The sequence below is a fragment of the Myotis lucifugus genome, unplaced genomic scaffold (assembly GCF_000147115.1).
Source record: "Myotis lucifugus unplaced genomic scaffold, Myoluc2.0 scaffold_5, whole genome shotgun sequence".
Lineage (NCBI taxonomy): Eukaryota > Metazoa > Chordata > Mammalia > Chiroptera > Vespertilionidae > Myotis > Myotis lucifugus.
Genome location: NW_005871053.1, coordinates 5,321,463 through 5,340,913, shown reverse-complemented (window position 1 = coordinate 5,340,913; position 19,451 = coordinate 5,321,463). Strand labels below are relative to the sequence as shown.

Genomic DNA, 19,451 nt, shown 5'->3' with positions numbered 1-19,451 from the left:
GATATTATAAACAATGTGTATACAGATATCTGTTCAAATCCATGCATTAAATTCCCTTGGGTAAATACCCAGAATTGGAATTACGGGATCACATGGTAATTCTATTTTTAATTTCTTGAGAAACTTCCATACCATTTTCAATAGCAGTGACACCATTTTACATTCCCACCAGCAATCTAATAGGGTAATTCAGGAACATTTTTAGCCTAAGCCATTCTGCCTCCTTTGGCCAATTCTTCAGCATAACTCAAATCAGCACAGAAGCTATTGTTTTGATAGGAAATTGCTGTTGAGGATGTATGCTGTTATTTAAGTCACTGGTACCCCAGTAAGAGTTTACACACTCAACATGGATTTATGAATTGTTATTTAAGGTCACAAAGCAGAGGCATTTTTTTTTATATTTGTTATTGTTGTTAAAAACTCTTTGCTCTCTGCTGACAACCAGTACCTATTATCAGTCATGGGAACCGTATTTCCAAATATTATTTTTCCTGTTAAAATATGAATTATGACAGTACCAAAGCTTCCTTTCAAAACATGTTAGCAAGAGTCAGAAACAAAGTGATGAATAAAACAGTGGCTGGAAAATCTTAGAAAATTAGCACTGGTAAAATTACTGAGTGATGGTATCAAAATGGTCTTGTCAAGAATTCATGGCACATGCTCCCATCAAAATAAAATGCCATGTGATCTCTTTATAGTAAATATGTTGTACAGCTTTTATACCCATGGCTATTTTTTAACCTGTGCTGGTAACAATCATTTTAGAAATATAAACTCACAAGGATACCTTTTGATAATGTGATGAAAGCTATTGAATATTTCCCTAGGAAAATATAATGCATGTATGTCCACCGCTTTTCATATTTCTGGGGTTTAAAGAATGTTCTAAAGCTGTTCATGAATCCCAGATTAAGAACCTCTGTAAGTTAGTGTTGTATGCCATAAGTTATGTACCATAACCTAAAAAACCTGATTTGTTGCTTAGTTTATTCATTGATTTATTAGTAAATCAAGGGTAAAGTGCAGTGAAAAAAATCTGTCAAATAGATTTAATAAGCCATCTAAGCCCTATTTTCCCTGCCTGTACACTGAATAATAGGAGAGTTACTGAGAGTGGATGAAAAGTACTTGGCATCCAGGACTGGCACATAGAAAGAGCCTGTTATTTTTATTGGTATTTTTTCTCTGGCATGATAGAGATAGCTGGGAAGGAGGTGGTACTTTCTTCTTAGGACTTTGACCTCAAATGACGTTTTTACTGTGCTGTCTTATTACTCTGTAATTTTTTGTAAGGCCACTTATGCTTTGTTAAGTATAAAATGAGCAGATGTCCAGAGAAGAAGGATTACTTGGGGAAACAGTATAAGTGGTAGTTTGATTGTTCAGGATAAGAAGTATTCCCTGATATCTTCTAACAATAATTTTTTGAAGATTCAGTTCTGAGAACAATTCAATGCATAATACCCAAGCTCCAGCAAACCCTAAAACAGGAGGTAAGAGTTGGACCATATTCCTGGAATCTAAAGTACAAAATCATACTAAGTACAAAATTAAAACTAGATTGGGAAGAATATATAATTATTAAATCTAGGGGCCAATGTCCTAATTAGAAAATATATCAGCTCAAATTATAGTTTTCTAATAAAGACATTATCACATTCTAACTTAGCAGAGATTAGTGTGGTATTTGAAAATGGCTGATTTAAGCTGACTTTCAGGGAAACTTCCATATGAAAAGTTACAACTAAATAAGTAGAACAATGAATTCTTAAATTACTGGAGGAAACTAGAAGCAATGTGACCTAAGGGAAGGGAAAACCTTTGCTGTACAAGGCTTTTACTTAGATCTGAAATGGCAGTGCCCCAGGTATAGTGAGGAACCATTTTCCCTCTTGAGTCAAGTCACATTTTGGCATAGTTTTATGTAATTTGTACAGCAAGGAAGTGCTTTCCCTGTGTATCATTTGAATTGTAGGCATACATAATTAACATTGTCTCTTTATAGTAATTTTAAAAACTTGGTTGTTACTTAATGGTTTATGAAACCCATATCTTTTTTATGTTTTCTTTTTAAAAATATGTACATTAGCACCCCCCTCCCCCATGGTTTTGCTTTCCATGGTTTCAGTTACCCAGGGTTAACAACAGTCCGAAAATATTAAATAGAAACTCCAAAAATAAATAATTGCATGCCATTTTATGAGTAGATGATGACCCTTGAACTTAAAGTATGAAGGTTTACTTTTTCCTGCCTTTTTTCTGTTTGCAAGATAATTTCCTCAGTTTCATCTTTCTAATCTATGTATGACTAGATTTTTCTGCAGAATCATTCTGTGCTTCATTAATATCATTTTAATTACTGCATTTAAATGTGGTGTCATTATTTGTTTCCTCAGTTTCTTACCTATGCCAGTTTCAATTGCATCTGAGTCTGTCTTACCATATTCAAAGATTCCATTTTTTATAAAAATTTTGCGAATGTGTAAAGCATTTGTACTCTAAAGCTCTCTGTCTTTTGCTAGAATTAATATTCCAAATAAGCCCTCATCTATCTCTTGCACATAATAATTTTCTCTCCTTTTAGAGGAATAATTTTCCATAGTGTTTTATTGACACACATTTTTTTAAAACATTTTTCTTTGAGATCTGCTCTTTGTCAAAAGATTATTTGTGCCAGTTATCCTTGGCTCCCTTCATGTTACTTGGTTAACATTAAATCCTCCTTTTACAATTCACCCTGGAGGTAGAATGTAGGTTTGTAGAATGTAGGTTTGTCTATTTCATTATTTAGTAAAGCGCCTTACGAGAGTGGGGAGGAATCTTGGTCATTCACAATCAGAAAACTTGTCCTCTGTATACTTTTTCTTTTTAGTTTTATAAATGACTGCACCAGAAGGCAGCCTGGGAAAGGGAGACTGTATTTTGGGGGTGCGTTGAGACATGTCCACGGTGCTCTTCCGAAGCCAAGACTGAAGAAGGCAGCAAAGGGCAAGACAGGGCCGTTTACTTGCTCTGCCTCCATAGTCTCAGAAAACACTTAACATGTGGGGAGCCTTTTCCTTATGCCTCTCCTCTTTGGGGGAAATAGGTGGAGTTGCCAGATTTTCTTCCTGTAACATCACTTCACTGTCTTGAAATGGGGTGTCCTATGTGGTTTCATATATCCTCACTTGTTCCCTGAATGAAGTGAGTCCTTAGATTTTATGACATGTGGTGGCCACCGTTCCCTAGTGTAAGTATTAATGGTCTTTTTAATTTGTTTAATCCTTTTAGTCATTTTGTTGTAGGAAAATGTTTATTAGATTTTACACTTCCATCTCATGATGCTTATCTTCTTGAAATTAGTCCTTGATTTCCTTTTTCTTACCCATGAGTTAATGACCTGAAAAATACAAAAGATTGCCTATCCTCTCTTAGAAAAAAAGAACTTTAATATATAATGACAATAGACATTCTTTGTTCTAATGATGATCTTGATGGAAAACTAATTTATTCTGCCCAGCAGTGCAGTGACATTTGCATTGATAAAATCAGTTGATAGGAATGCCCTGCCCCAGGTGACTTGAAAAAGACAAACCATTCATAACCCAAACACTACTTAAAACAGAATCTAATATTACAGATTAATATTAGAATTAATCTATGGAGAATTATACCCTAATTTTATGAAGCTGATATTCCAAATTGAGGAAAATCTTGAGTGAGCCAGTTCTTATGACAAACCTCAGCTGTACTTGCAGAAAAGGAGGCTCTTGAGAAAGGGACGAAAAGACTTTGCTTTTCTTACAGTTTATTCTCACTTTGAGATCCTAGTGCCCCAACCAAAAAAAAAAGTAGAATCTTTTGCTGTAGAATCCCAAGAGTAATTCTGTGAAACTCCAGATTAAGTCACCAAGGCTGTGATGAAGATGGAAGGAGAATATTTTGATTTTTTTTGGGGGGGGGGCGGGAAATGGGGCGGGTTAGTGGGTGGGGGAAGACTTATAAGATACCATTTTACTCTTGACTTAGACACTTACAGACCGATGGTTCCATCATGACTTAGAAAAGCTTAAAGGAAAACAAGTAGAACTTTAAAAGGGAAATTGTATCTTCCAAACTAATGGCAAATATAAAGGTTGATTAGAACCATATTAAATTAATATTATAAGGAAAGGCAGATTATTTAAAAAGATATCCAGCTTTAAAGGAACAGAGAAGAACCCAAAAGTAAGAAGTATAAAATCATATCCAGGGGTCAACTATTAGTTATGACATTAAATGGAAATGGGAAAAACTTCACTAAAATTAGATTTTTAAAAAAGTAATCCAACATGATCATTACTAGAAGAACAGAATGATATAGAAAGTTTAAATATAAAAGAATGGACACATTTCATTTATCACTTGAAAACAGAGCAGATAATACCAAATAAAGCAAAAAAGTATTGAAATCAACAAAGAAGCTCATTTTTACAATAATCAGAAAGTGAATATGGAATTATTACAAACTCTTCCATGATAAATCTCATTGTTTCAAAATATACTGAATACAACCTAAATGTCCCAGTACAAGAAAGGTTAAATGCATTGTGGTATATCTGTGTGGTGGCCTAATATGTAGTGATTAAGAGTGGTGATATTGAAGTTTCTTTGTTCATAAGGAAGACTGTTACCGATATATTGTTGATAAAAGAAAGCATATTATAGGTAATATGCACATTATTCTCCTACTTTGGTTAAAGCAGAATCAAAATGTTAACCATTGTTATTACTATGTGATAAAACGAGTCAATTTAAATATTTTCATCCATACTTTTAATCTTTCTATGGTAAATATAGTAGATTATATTTATGTTCACTACTCTTCACTGCCTCTCCCTTTGGGGGGATTATACTTTTATGCATCATTGACCTCAGTTTGGCCACATGACTTGCTTTGGCCAATAAAATGTGAGTGAAAGTAACATGTGCCACCTCAAGCAAAGGCATTCAGAACTATCTCATGGTTCTGCCATGGCTCCTTCCCCCTTCACGTGGGGGTTGTTCCTTCAGCCTGGATGAAGAGGATACAGAGCATGGCTGCAGCTGACCTATAAAGGACTTGTAAATGAGTAAGAAATAAACCTTTCTTGTAAAGACTTGAGATTTTGCAGTTGTGTTACCACATCACAACTTAGCTCAGGCTAAATAGTCCCCAGTCTCAAATGTGTTTCTGCAGACATACAAGTTATGGTGCCTATGAAGAGCAAGTTCTAGAAGTCTTTTCTGCCACCCTTTGATTTAGTTAGGTCCCTGGGTCATAAATCTGAGGATTTTTTTAATCCTCATCTGAGGATATACTTATTGATTTTTAGAAAAAGAGGGAGAGAGAGAGAAACATCAGTGTGAGAGAGAACATCAACTTGTTGCCTTCCATATGTGCCCCGACCTGGGACTGAAACTTCAACCTAAGTATGTGCCTAAGTGGTAATCGAGCCCACAACCCTTCAATATATGGGACAATGTTCCAACCAACTCAGCCACACTGGCCAGGGCCCTAAATCAGAATTTTATGTTACTCAGTGTAAATGCAAATGGTACAGTACCTAGAAACCATTATAATGATCCCATTGATAAGAAGGAATGATGAGACAAAAAATTAGATATTCATCTTTCATAATGATGTAATTTCCAGCTACAATACTTTTCTCACTGAGTATAAAAATTATGTTGGTGTTGACTTTAAATCTATGGTCTCTTTTTGGTGTAGAATAGGCAATTCCTGAAAATGTGCTTTGATAGAGATGAAATAACTATTTTTTAAAATGTCACAGCCATTCTTACACTCTAAGAATAAAGAATAAGTAGATGCAACCTGATAACAGAGTTCATACTTCCTCTTGTAATGCATTTTGATCCCATTCAACCTTTTATTAGGTACTTGAAATCTTTTTTAAAAAAAATAAAAATTAATAGAAAAAACAATCTCAAAAACGATTCTTGGAATGGATTAAATTCTTTCACCTTTTCTTCATTCTTGATATTATTATAGATATTCATACCTATGATTCAACCAAAATGTTGCTCTTTCATCATAGACAAGTTACCCTGAAAATGTCATTTTTAGTTAAAACAAAAACCAAGATGTTAGATTATTGTTAATCAGAAAGTGAAGACGGATGTGGTTAAGAAAAAACAACAGTGCCACAGAGGAAATGTTGGCTCTTGATGTAGCTTAGATTGAATTTACTTCCAAATGGATAACAATTTAATGAGTTTGATTGTCTCAACCTCATCCCTGGGGGGCACTTGAGCACATCACAGAACCTCCATACTTTCAGCTCAAGTGTCAGCGTTTACTTGTAAAACATCTTGGACCAGAAAGTGAAGTGCTTAAAATTAAGGATCTGAGCAGTGTTCTTGCTTTCTGGTTGCTGGCAGCAGAGCTTGGCTTGAGAAATTTTAGTCACACTTATTAGACTGCTTTCATTAAAAAAAGGATTAGATGATTATTTAAGTGTCAATTTATGACTACCTTTTGCCAATACCAAATGAAACTTATCTTGAGCCAAGAATAAGCTCTTTACATTTCTATTAGCTCCAAAACTAGGGAAGAGCTCTGCAGCTCTTTGCATTTCTGTTAGCTCCAAAAAACTTGGGTGAGTACTTTCAAGGAGTATAAGCATTAAGATAGGGGCTAGAACTTGGCCTTTCATCCTCTTAGAAGAGGATGAAGTTCATTTTAGTGGTCAATGTTTTGAGTCACAGATTGGTGTGTTAGCGTTTCATCTCACACTGTCATGATTACCTTTAAAATGACTTCTTTTAGCAACCTCTGTTGCCAGTTGAACCGTTTTTAGCCCTAGTACTACAATGCAGATTTTCCTTATATGAATCTAAATGAAAAATGAAGTGGTCCTTGGCTGTGGATAAGTGAAGCAACTCCTAGCACTACCCCAATTCTGGGACCTGCCTGTCAACCTGTGGATGCTTTCAATCCTGTTGATTGTTGTGTTGAGAAAGTCATATATAGGTGTGCTGTAGACTTGGGCACAAATAACCATGGATATATGTATTACTTCATCCTTTCTAATGGCTGGATCACATGATACACAAAAAACAGGAGCCCTTTTGCCTTTTGTGACTGACTGTCTTATGTTGGATTTAATCATCACATACATGAAATAACTGAACTGGAGACAAGCATGGAATGAGTTCTTATTATAATCCATTGGGCAGGGGAAATTAAATTTCAGAGGGAAAAAACTGATGTACTTGGACATGAGGGCCCAGAGCATAGCTCTGCTTTAAAACAAAGAGATTACAGCCCGACTTTCATGGCCCAGTGATTGAGCATTGACCTATGAATCAGGAAGTCATGGTTCGATTCCCTGTCAGGGCATATGTCCAGGTTGTGGGTAGATTCCCATGTGCAGGAGGTGGCTAATCGATAATTCTCTCTCACCATTGATGTTTCTCTCTCTCCCTCCCCGTTCCTGTCTGAAATCAATAAAAATATATTATAAATAAATAAATAAATAAATAAATAAATAAATAAAACAAAGACTACAAGAGAAAAGTGTGACTTTAGCATATAGTTTCTTCTCACTTTCCTTTTGGACAGACTTTTGTTACATATTAACACTTTTAGTCTCCACCTTAAAAATCTAGAGGAAGAAATATTTCCTAATGTGTCAGAATTCTTCCTCTCACTGACATTTTAGTATTTTTCCTAAATATAAATTTACATGAGTTATAATTTGTTTGTTTTGCTTTCAGATGTTTTGGACACCTTCAATATTTACCTTCTCTTTCCTAGTCCAACCTGATTCGTGAAATGGACTGAAGCTAAAAATTCACCTACTTCTTTGTCTGAATTTGAGACACAATTGGGATGACCTTAAGTGCACGCGACTAGACTCCAACCGCAGCTATGAGTTCAGATGAGAAGGGCATATCTCCGGCTCATAAAACATCTACTCCAACCCATAGAAGTGCCTCCTCTTCAACGTCCTCCCAAAGAGAGAGTAGACAGGTAAGAGAAGAATATAAAGTGCATTTTGTTATTTTATGCAAACACAGTACCATTAGGATATGATGGGGTTGCTAATTCATTCTGAAATTTTGTTGTGAAGATTTTTATTCCACAGGAAAACTCACTGATTTCTGTAGATCTATCTGGAATAGAGGATCCTGCTCTTGCTTTTGTTATTTAGGATCCTTTCTTAGAGCCAGAGCACAGGAAGGGTAGCTAAAAGCCCTGGAGAATTTTCCCATTCTGCACCTCGAGGCAGGAGCCAGCTATTGGACCTTGAATGTTGTGCTCTCCCTCTCTTCATCTGTGGAGATAGAAAAACAAGGGTCTCCTTCCAATAACTCTCACTGGTCGCAAAGCACTAACTCCTGTTTGGTGTTTCATGGAATCTGGTAACAAATTCAAGAATTAGATTATAAATAAAATTGTAGTATCACAAGATTAAGGGCAGTAAAAATTCAGAGAATGTTTAAAGTCAACAGAGAAAGTGAATTATTGTTGCTTAATTATCCCAGTGAGCCAACTCGGTAAGTTATTTTTGTTTGCGGAGTTAATTCATTGCTACCTCAGTGGCTATTCCACAGTCAGAGTGTGGGGATTAGTCATATGAATTGTCTTCATTGTCAAACAGGTGATTGTTTTGTCCAGTCCTTGTCTCTGTATTACTAGTTACCATGATAATATTATCTGTGATAGGATTTTTGTTGTGTAACTGGAAGTTCACAGTAAGCCAGTGTTGTTAACTTTTTATAGAATCTTTTCTTTAGGAGGACATTCAATTAGTAAACATTCTTACAAGGGTTTTTCCCTCCTATTTTATGTGTTCAAAATATATTGCCTGACACCAATCAGAAAGGATATATGCACCCCTATGTTCACAGCAGCACAATTTACAATAGCTAAGATTTGGAAACAGCCTAAGTGCCCATCAGCAGATGAGTGGATTAAGAAATGGTGGTACATCTACACAATGGAATCCTACGCTGCTGTAAAAAAAAAAAAAAAAAAAAAAAAAAACTCTTAACCTTTGCAACAGCATGGATGAACCTGGAGAGCATTATGCTGAGTGAAATGAGCCAGTCAGAGAAAGATAAATATCACATGATCTCACTCATTTGTGGAATATAATGAACAACATAAACTGATGAACAGAAATAGATCCAGAAACAGAGAAGCATCGAACAGACTGTCCAACCTTAGAGGGAAGTCAGGGGAGGGTTGGTTGGGGGTTGGTTAAGAGATCAACCAAAGGACTTGTATGCATGCATGTAAGCATAACCAATGGACCCAGACAGTAGGGGTGTGAGGGCATGTGCTGTGGGGGTGGGAGCAGCTGGGGAGAGGTCTATAGGGGAAAAAAGAGACATATGTAATACTTTAAGCAATGAAGAATTTAAATTATATATATATATATATATATATATATATATACTGGTTTCTGGAAGTATAAACATCACTTATTCAGTTGTCTTTTATTTATTTTAAATAAATAATTATATTTTATTTTAAATATATTTTTATTGGTTTCTGAGAGGAAGGGAGAGGGGGAGAGAGATAGAAACATCAATGATGGGAGAGAATCATTGATTGGCTGCCTCCTGCATGTCCCCTACTGGGGATCGAGCCCACAACCCGAGCATGTGCTCTTGACCGGAATGGAACCCGGGACCCTTCAGTCAGCAGGCCGACGCTCTATCCACTGAGCCAAACTGGCTAGGGCTGAATTCACTTCTGTTGCTTGTTCCTTGGAGAACATTCAGTCTACAAACCCTCCCAGCTCTCCCTCTCCCACTTCAGCAAGAGATTCCAGGAAAATCTATAAGAATCAGGGATTCCTTATGTTTATATCTTTTGCAGATTCTAAACAGATACTCTACTATGGATCTTAGGGAATTTTGACATTGCTGTCCTTTGTTGTAGAGTTCAAAGAGGAGATCTACATTCTATTTATTAGAAACAGTTATACTATTAAGTAAATCTGTGATTACACACAGTTATAATGTTTATTGCATTGCATTTGTAAAGTAAATTAAGAGTACCATGAATGAAAACATATTTATATTAAATAACCACTGCATGTTGAGAAGATGTTTTCTATATTTATCCATTTTAGTCTACCTGTCACCTGCTCCTCCATCCTTTCTTGTTATGGCTTCTCCATTTTCCTCGTGCCTTGGGCATTTAAATAGAGGACATTTTTAGCAGCATGGCCTTTCTGGCAGCTGGAGGAAAGAAGGGATAGACCCAGCTCACCCTGGAGCATTGTGGTAAATGGAAAACTGATGACTGCCATAGAAACATCTGTCATCATTGTTGATCTGCCTGTTGCACCTGAGCTCCAGGACTAGCTTGCAAAACAAAGAAAAACTGAGACTGGTCTGCCAGAGGGAGTTTGAAGGTGGAATATGTGACTCCCAGCTGGCCTGTGCATGGAAAGGTGTATGATGGGAATAAAGTAATCCTATCTAATAAAGAGGGAATATGCTAATTGACCCTCATGTTGTCACAAAAGATGGCAGCGCCCATAGCCAATAAGGAGGGAATATGCTAATTGACTGCCCTGCCCTCAAAGATGGCAGCACTCACAGCCAATAAGGAGGGAATATGTTATTTGACTTCTACGCCCTCAAAGATTGCGGTGCCCACAGCCCATAAGGAGGGAATATGCTAATTGACTGCCATGCCCTCAAAGATGGCAGCTCCCAGTCCCCTCAGCCCCACCAGGGCACCTGCCTCCAGAGTCCCTCAGGCCCCTCAGCCATGCAGGGCCGGTATGAGGTGCAGGCAAGCCTCAGATGGAGGATGCCCAACCACCCAGGGCCACCCGAGGCTCAGGTAACCAGGACTGGCCGGGGCTTGCACTGCCGGCAGTGGCAGCAGCAAAGGTGTGATGGGGGCATCACCTTCCCCTGATTGCCGGGTTGCCTCCCGCCCCTGAGGGCTCCCGGACTGTGAGAAGGGGGCAGGCCGGGCTGAGGGACCCCCCCCTACAGTGCATGAATTTTCATGCACCAGCCTCTAGTCTATTCATAAACGGATAATGAATTCTAGGAAACTAGGAGACAGTGCTCAAATGTTTATTATTGTATAAGGAAAGAGTTTGCTTTCATTCCTGTTTACCTCAGCAAGTGGGAACTCTCCCAGATACTTTCTCCTCTGGTTCCTTCCTGCCTCCTGTTTTGTGTCTTTTCATCTTTCTCAAGGGAAAGAAGGAAAGAAAGAACAATTACAGTTCTGTTTTTTCCCTCCTATCTCAATTACTTCCTAGAATGCAATATTGACTTGTGGAAATCAGGATTTTCAGTGATCTTGTGATGTGATATGATAGTGTTTTTATAGGCATTTGTTTTTGTGTGATGACTGTTTTCATAGTGAAGGGACATAGAGAAATTGTGATGAATTAGTCTTCATTGAATGTTACTATTCTCCTGATTTGACTGGCAATTTGGCAGATGGTGCCAAATTGCAAAATACATCCCTATTTCTCTCCTAAATTGAACATACAGGTAAAGGATCTAGCACAGGGGTCCTCAAACTACAGCCCGCGGGCCACATGCAAATACAAATATTGTATTTGTTCCCATTTTGTTTTTTTACTTCAAAATAAGATACGTGCAGTGTGCATAGGAATTTGTTCATAGTTTTTTTTTTAAACTATAGTCCGGCCCTCCTACAGTCTGAGGGACAGTGAACTGGCCCCCTGTTTAAAAGTTTGAGGACTCCTGATCTAGCACATAGCTGAGAATACAGCGATGCCTTAGTGTACTTTATTTGTCTCTCCTTCCCATGTTCTAGCCCTAGATTACTAATTAATCAGTTGGGCATTTCTATTTAAATGTACCACTGCCACCTTAAATCAATATGTGTGAACAGTTTGCTATTGGGATAATCATTCTGTTATTGACCTAAGGTCAAAGCCATTCCTTTCCACTTTACCTCTCTCTCATTCAAAAGGTTAAAAAGTTCTAGTGATTATTTTCTCCAAATATCATAATTTCTTTCTATTCTTACTGTTCACTCCTTAGCCTGGACTCTCATCATCTCAACCCAGGATCCTGCAGAGTACTCTTGTCTCACCTTCTCCCCATGGCCTCATAAGATCAAATTCCCTGAATATGGCAGATTCATGCTCAGAATCCTTCAAAGACTCTTAGCTACCTACACAATTAAGGCCATATTTTCTTATTTGGTATTCAGTAACCACCATGAACTAATCCAGCCTCAGTGTCCCATTTTCCTCCCAATCTGTACAGTCTTATCTGCTCACGGTTCCTAAAAGTGCCATATCTCTTTCTCTGGCCTTGTCTTTCCTGCATGGAATTCCTACCATCCCACTCTCAACCTGATACCTACCTATGCTTCAAGGACCAGCTCATGGGACACTTCCACTGGCCCCTCAAACCCACATTGCCCTTTCCCTCCTCTAAACTTTTATGGAACTTTTTGACAATATATGATATATATATATATATATATATATATATATATATATATATATATATATATAAATGTACTGTACTGTGAGCTCTTTTACAGACTACACACTCTAATTCTTCAGAGATGAGCCTTGAACCTCAAATGTTTTAGTATATCCTAGAGAATATTTTTTAAAGACCTGCAACAATATTAGTCTTGTCTTTTTATTACAAAACTTCCATTCCAGATTTATTTGTCTTCTCCCAGCTTCCTTCCTCGTAGATAAGGATAACAAAGAACGTTTGCCAAATATGTAGTAGGAACTGGCTGTCCTTCCTGTCTCTAAATTCTGTAGCCCAACAGGTGAAGAAAGGAGAGAAGTTGGGAAATAACATTATTAAGTGTTCCTGTGATTTCACTCAGTGTTTCTTCATCAATGAGAAGGTCAAGACTCCACTCAGTATTTAACAAGTTGGAAGACTAATAAATGCTACATTTATGTTTTGGCCATTAGATGTTAGACGTTAGATGTTAGAACATCTAACAAAATTAGCTGTGTGTGTGTGTGTGTGTGTGTGTGTGTGTGTGTGTGTGTGTGAGAGAGATCAACTATGACTCATAAGCTGCAAGAAATATACGTACTAAAATTTTCAAAAAGGAAATAAAGGAGTTGATTAGACATGTATGACTTATGCATAAATAAGCATTTCCCATGTATGCACCAAGGAAAACATGAAGAAAGGATTCAGTTGTCAAGTAAGTAAGTTAGAGAAATGCTATTCACAATCTTTCTTTGCAATGTATACTAATAAATTAAGGACACCAATAAAGTCTGTGGTTAGAACTTTATTTAACTAGAATTTTGTACATTGTGGAATTTATTCTATTTCCCCAAGTAATGGATGTAAAAAATTCAGATTCTTTCTTCTATCAAGAAATTGGAAGGTCTAGGAACACTAGGCCCAAGTTCCAAATGGCAACACTGGAAATGGTAATGTTCCTCCTTAGATGGGACATTACTCTCTGATCAGCTCTTGTCTCTACCTCTCCTTATTATTTTCTTTTTGTAAATATCCATATTTTATTTTTAATTATAATTGACATGCAATATTCTATTAGTTTCAGGTGTACTACATAGTGATTCAACATTTGTATACTTTATCAACTGATTACCCCAATAAGTCTAATAACCATCTGTCACTGTACATAGTTATTACAATATCATTGATCATATACAATATTATTGTCTATAGCAGCAGCCCCACCTCTCCTTATTGTACTTCAGTACTTATTTGTGTTTCCTGCCTGGCCCCTGAAAACACTTGAATTTGCCAACAGTGATCTTGAATATCAAGTCAACCACAGTAATATTTAAGCGACAAAGGGTGATTTCCACTTGGATGTTAAAAAGACATTTCAAATTTAGCATGTTCCAAACTGAACTCCTAATTTTTCTCTCAAAACTACTCCTTCCCCAAATTCTTCATTTCAGTAAACAGAACTCTGTTCTTTCATTTGGTCAGGCCAAAAACCTTGCCAGGAGTCACCCTTGACTCCTCTCTTCTTCTCACATGCTACTTCCACACCCTCAGTGAATCCTGTTGGTTCTACCTTCAGGATGTACCTATAATTTGACCACTGCTGACCACCTCCTCCCCCTTCACCCTGGTCTGCTCTTACCAAATATATTTTTAGGTGTTTCATTAGGACTATATAAACATCATCCGGAATGACCATAAGTCTACAAAACTGCTTTGTATAAGCTTTAAAAGTTAATGAATATAAAGAATATCTCACATGAGAAACTTAGAACAAATTTTTAAAACCATCTTTGAGGCTCTGAGGCAGATGTCTGTGGCAATAAGACCACTGTTTGTCCTCTAAAGTATCTGTATTTATCTCATGATAATTTAAGCATGTTCATGGGAAAGTGGGAACTTAGACACTGAATATATTACAACACATACTTATTCACTTTTTCATTCAGCAAATATTTGTGAGTGCATATGGGCAAATCATAAATATATCTGCTCTGAGTTATAAGGGTGATCAAAACTAACCAACTCTACTTCAAATATACATACGTAAATGTTAAGTAGACGTGTATAGGATTATTAGGGGAGGTATTTTGCTAGTGTTGTTATCAAAGTTATGTTATTGGTTATCATATTGAAAATATTTGTTTTGGGTCATTTTAATAGCCTTGTACAAAATCACAAATTAACTTGACTTCAGTGATCATTTTAAGTCCTCTGGAATTGTTCTCTTGCCTTTTAAATTAACCCTACATGTTCTGGAGCCTTGGCTCTTAAAGTGGCTTGGTATTTGTCCCCATTATTGGTCATGCGTTTATAATTGCTATAAAGAAGTGTGATGGTAGTTGCTGGGGTTTCCTGTGATCTCCTTATATGTCTGTGAGTGTTGACAGTACAGGTGAGGAGCACATCCCCAGTAAGATCTGGTTCTAGTTCTTAAAGGCAACCATGCACTTTAAAAAGCTGTTTATCCACTTGCCTTTTACCACTTCATAGTCACACAAGTACTCTTGGCCTCTAAATGGACCACTTGATGGGTCTGAATGCTATTTCTTACAGGGCAAAGTTTCCAACAACAGACCAGTCCAATGTGGGGCCATTGCTGTTGGTTCTTAATGAGTTTCATGTTTCTGTGCAGGAAAAGTCAAGATTGTGATGACTTTTTTCCCCCCTCTTCAGGGATTTCCAGGTGCACTGTGTGGAATTTTTCCAGCAACTATTTCTAAAACTCTCTACTTCCATTCATTTTAGTAGTGCTTTATCTGGAGATCTATTATTAATGCAATTCTGCCATCTTTCCATGAGGGCAAGATAATTGTTACTGTAGAGAAAGTAGAATTTCTGTTTCTTCAGTCGTGGCCTTCTGGCTTTGGTAATTTAAATATTTGATACTATTAAAAATATATTAATTCCTTGAAGGAAATTATTAAGAAGACAGCAGGCAAGTCTGTGCATGTGGTTTGCTACAGGAATTCAGAAGGATGCAGAGTCTGCATTGCCATCCGCTGCTGATGCTGTTCCCCTGGCGAGTATCTAGGGCATCTGTCTCCACTCGCTTCGTCAGCTTTCTCAGTACATCCTGATGTGCTGGTCACAAGGTGCTGACTGCGGTTAGTAGGTTGACCAGGTAACACAGTGGCCATGTTGTTATGCTTTTCAAAAAGGACACCCAGGTGTCATATACCTGCAGGATGTCTGGACATATTTTTCTGTGGCAATAAGGATGCACAAGATTCCTACACATTTATTCTTAGAGCAGTTATAACTGAGATGTTAACTACCATTTATTGAGTGCCTGCTGTGTGCCAGCACCTGGGCAGCACTATGCATACACTGGGTGCCAACTTCGTGACTTGCCGTGTCTTCTGAGGTAGATATTGCCATCCCCAAATTAAAGATGGAGAACACTGATGCTGAGAGAGTTGCATGGTTGCCAAGTCATGTGGTAAATGGCAGCATGAGGGTTAGTGTGCTTGTTTGTATGATGCAAAACGTAACCTCCTTTTCACTGTATCCCTGAAGTAAGAGCTAACTGGCTTACTCTTAATTCTTTCTTAAAATATTCTTTATTGTTTAAAGTATTACATATGTCTCCTTTTTCCCTCATTGATCTCTCCCCAGCCGCTCCCACCCCCCAGCACATGCCCTCACCCCGCTACTGTCTGTGTCCATGGGTTATGCTCATATGCATGCATACAAGTCCTTTGGTTGATTTCTCCCCCTCCCCCCCGCCCGCCTTCCCTCTGAAGGTGGATGGTCTGGGCATTTATTCGAAGTAATTTAAAAAGATAGCCCTAACCAGTTTGGCTCAGTGGATAGAGCGTCGGCCTGCGGACTGAAGGGTCCCAGGTTCGATTCTGGTCAAGGGCATGTACCTTGGTTGTGGGCACATCTCCAGTAGGAGGTGTGCAAGAGGCACCTGATCGATGTTTCTCTCTCATCGATGTTTCTAACTCTCTATCCCTCTCCCTTCCTCTCTGTAAAAAAATGAATAAAATATATATTTAAAAAGGTAAAGCACCCCTATGTTCATTGCAGCATTATTTGCAATAGCCAAGACATGGATGCAGCTTAGGTGTCCATCAACAGATGAATGGATGAAGAAGATGTGGTACATACAGGAGGGGGGGGGGGCAGAAGTAGGTTTACAGTTGTTTGTATGGAAAATAATACAATAATTGATAAGTAATAATACAAAAATAAACTCTGTGCTTCGATACTCACAGCTTTAAACCTACTTTTACCCCACTCTGTATATATAATGCAATATAATTCAGCAATAAGAAAAGAATGAAATCTTGCCAATTGTGATAGCATGTATAGATCTAGAAAGTATTATGCTAATGAAGTAAGTCTGACAGAGAAAGACAAATACTATATGATTTCACTTATATGTAGAACTTAGACACAAAACAAGTGAATAAGCAACACTAAACAGAAACAGAGCCATGTATGCAGAGAATAAACTGATGGTTGCCAAAGGAGAGAAAGATGGGGGGATGTGTGCAAACGGTAAAGGGGAATAAGAGGTACAAACTTTCATATAATAAAGCATAATATGCAAATTGACCGAACAGCAGAACGACCAGCAAGCAGGTGGTGCCAGGCCAACCAAGGCACATGCCAGTGGGCAGAGGGAGGGGACGGTGATGAGGGGGCACGGTGGTGACCAGCAATGGCAGAGGGGCGATGGGGGGGTGGGGCCGTCAGTCAGACATCCCTTGAGGGCTCCTGGACTGCAAGAGGGTGCAGGCCGGGCTGTGAGACCCCTCCGAGTGTACAAATTTTCGTGCACCGGGCCTCTAGTTATAAAATAAGTAAGTCAGGGGGATGTAATATACAACATAAGCAATATAGTCAATAATACAATAACTTCACAGTTCCAGATGGTTACTAGACATATTGTGGTGATCACAACGTTAGGTATATAAATGTAATTAACTATTCTGCACACCTGCAACCAATATAATATTGTATGTCATTTTAAAAAGTACTTTAGAAGTTTCTAAATTATTTTGGATATTTTAAAAAACATTTTATATAATTCATAAATATAGAAATAGATTAGATAAAATAATCAGATGAACCGTTTTAATGGAGTTAACTTTCAGAGAGCAATGGTCCAATTCCCCATATTACTATCCTAAATTTGTATGAAAAGTGAGTCTAAACAGAAATTTGTAACCACAGCCTAAAATATTTCCAGCAGTTCCTTTATGTCTTTGAATTAAAGTAAAATGAAATGAAATGACAAGCTCAACAAACCAAGAGACTTGTTCGGCAGATCATGTGGACTCCCAATTTGAGACTCATGTTCCTGTCTGCGGGAGTTGCAAGCCATTCAGCTGTTATTAAGCGTCTCATTGTCTGTATGTTTACCCACATCTTTGATACAGAGTAAACCAGACTGTAGTCATGTTGGCAGCTTTCCACTTGCTTCCCAGGAGATATTCAGATTAGTGAATACTAACTGGGAACAAACTTTTACCAAATTGATGGGCTGCAGTGAAATTATGTGTTCTAGACTCCTGGTTCTATGCTAAATATGCATCAAGTCTATCTGAGCAGGGGGCACAAAGGGCGGGTAAGTACTTCCACCTTCTCTGTGTGTTCCAGGTTCCTTAAAAAACCGAACTGGAATGAACCTACATTCATCACTTGTCACAAATGTACCACTCTGGTGAGGGATACTGATACTGGGGAGGCTTTGCATGTGTGGGGGCAGAAGGTATATGCAATCGCTGTACCTTCCCATTAATTTTGCTGTGATATTAAAACTACTCTAAAAATAAGTCATTAAAAAAAAAAAGCAAAAGGTTGACCTGGAAATTAAGTTGTAATTTTAGTATTTGAGGAAAAACTTGATTTTAAAAGATGAATTAACACTTTTATGTAACCATTTATTTAACCTGCTTACATAATACATATAACACCTTGAAGGTATGTGGCATCTGTTTCCAAGTCATTGGGAAAGAATCTGAAAATAGCAGCTGGTGGAGAAAAAGTACAAAAAATTATAGCACAAATTATTATCTTAAAGGTAACCTTATGAAAAGAATTACTTTGTGTTACTGAAGATGTTGCCAAATTAAATTTGACGTGTTTGCCACTGACCAGTCATAGCTTTAAAACTAGTAACCAAGAGCTCCAGGATTAATCCACTTGATGTTTCTGTTTTAAAATTTGAGTCCTTTATTTTCATTTTATTCTTTTTACTTTAATGCAAAAAAAGTTGACTCCTTTAAATGTTTTCGAAAGTTTTATCCTGTTGGCCTTGTGGTTTTTATAATTCAGAGATGAAGCTAAAGAAGTTTAATGCCTAATCATGTGTTAATGATTACTGAAGGACTGTGCTCTAAAATTAATCAGAGAACACTGAAAAATTCCAGAACATTTTGACTGGCTGCACTGTTCAGTGTCTTGTGCTAGGATGGGGTGGGCTGGGGGGTAAAAGGGATGGGATACCAAGATGAAGATGAGCTAGTCCCTACCTCCAAGGAGCACCCTAAATTACTAGAGTCCAAGATAGGGTATGGTAAGTTTGACAACTGTCTTCTTAATATCTGTCGATATTAAAAATTTAGCATTTAAGTGCTTAGATATTTCATTAAAGTAGTGAATGGTTTTCTGTGTGGTTCTGTAATTTCAGGCATTTGCTTTTGGATTTAAAAACCATGAGTTTGAAGACAGTCATTAAAGTAGTAGATTAATTTTCTGTTATTGGATAGGCAACGATAGTTCGGTTCTAGCGATATACAAATAGAGGGTGGACCAAAAGTAAATTTACAGTTGTTTGTATGGAAAATAATACAATAAATAATAAACAAGAATAAACACTGTTTTGTGTACTCACAGCTGTAAACCTACATTTGCCTACCTTGTATAAGACTGCTCAAGTTTGTATAAGAGCATTTGGCTTCTTTGATATCATTCTGGAGGTTAAATGAAATAGCTTATTTTTTGAAGCTAGTTACATTTATAATGGGTAGTTTTATAAA

The 19,451-nt window shown here is 37.4% G+C and overlaps 1 protein-coding gene across 8 annotated transcripts in view; it reads left to right on the top strand.

The window, feature by feature from the left end:
* Positions 1–19,451, top strand: part of OSBPL6 (oxysterol binding protein like 6) — a 175,639-nt gene that overhangs the window by 92,649 nt on the left and 63,539 nt on the right. For 6 of the 8 annotated variants that reach the window (XM_023744511.1, XM_014467615.2, XM_023744509.1 and 3 more), the window contains one exon: positions 7,747–8,002. In XM_023744511.1, coding sequence (XP_023600279.1) covers positions 7,901–8,002 — 102 coding nt within the window. In that variant the 5' untranslated portion in view covers positions 7,747–7,900. Of the gene's footprint in view, positions 1–3,177; positions 3,239–7,746; positions 8,003–19,451 lie in introns of those variants that run through there. The other 2 variants (XM_023744503.1, XM_023744492.1) reach the window with 2 other exon arrangements.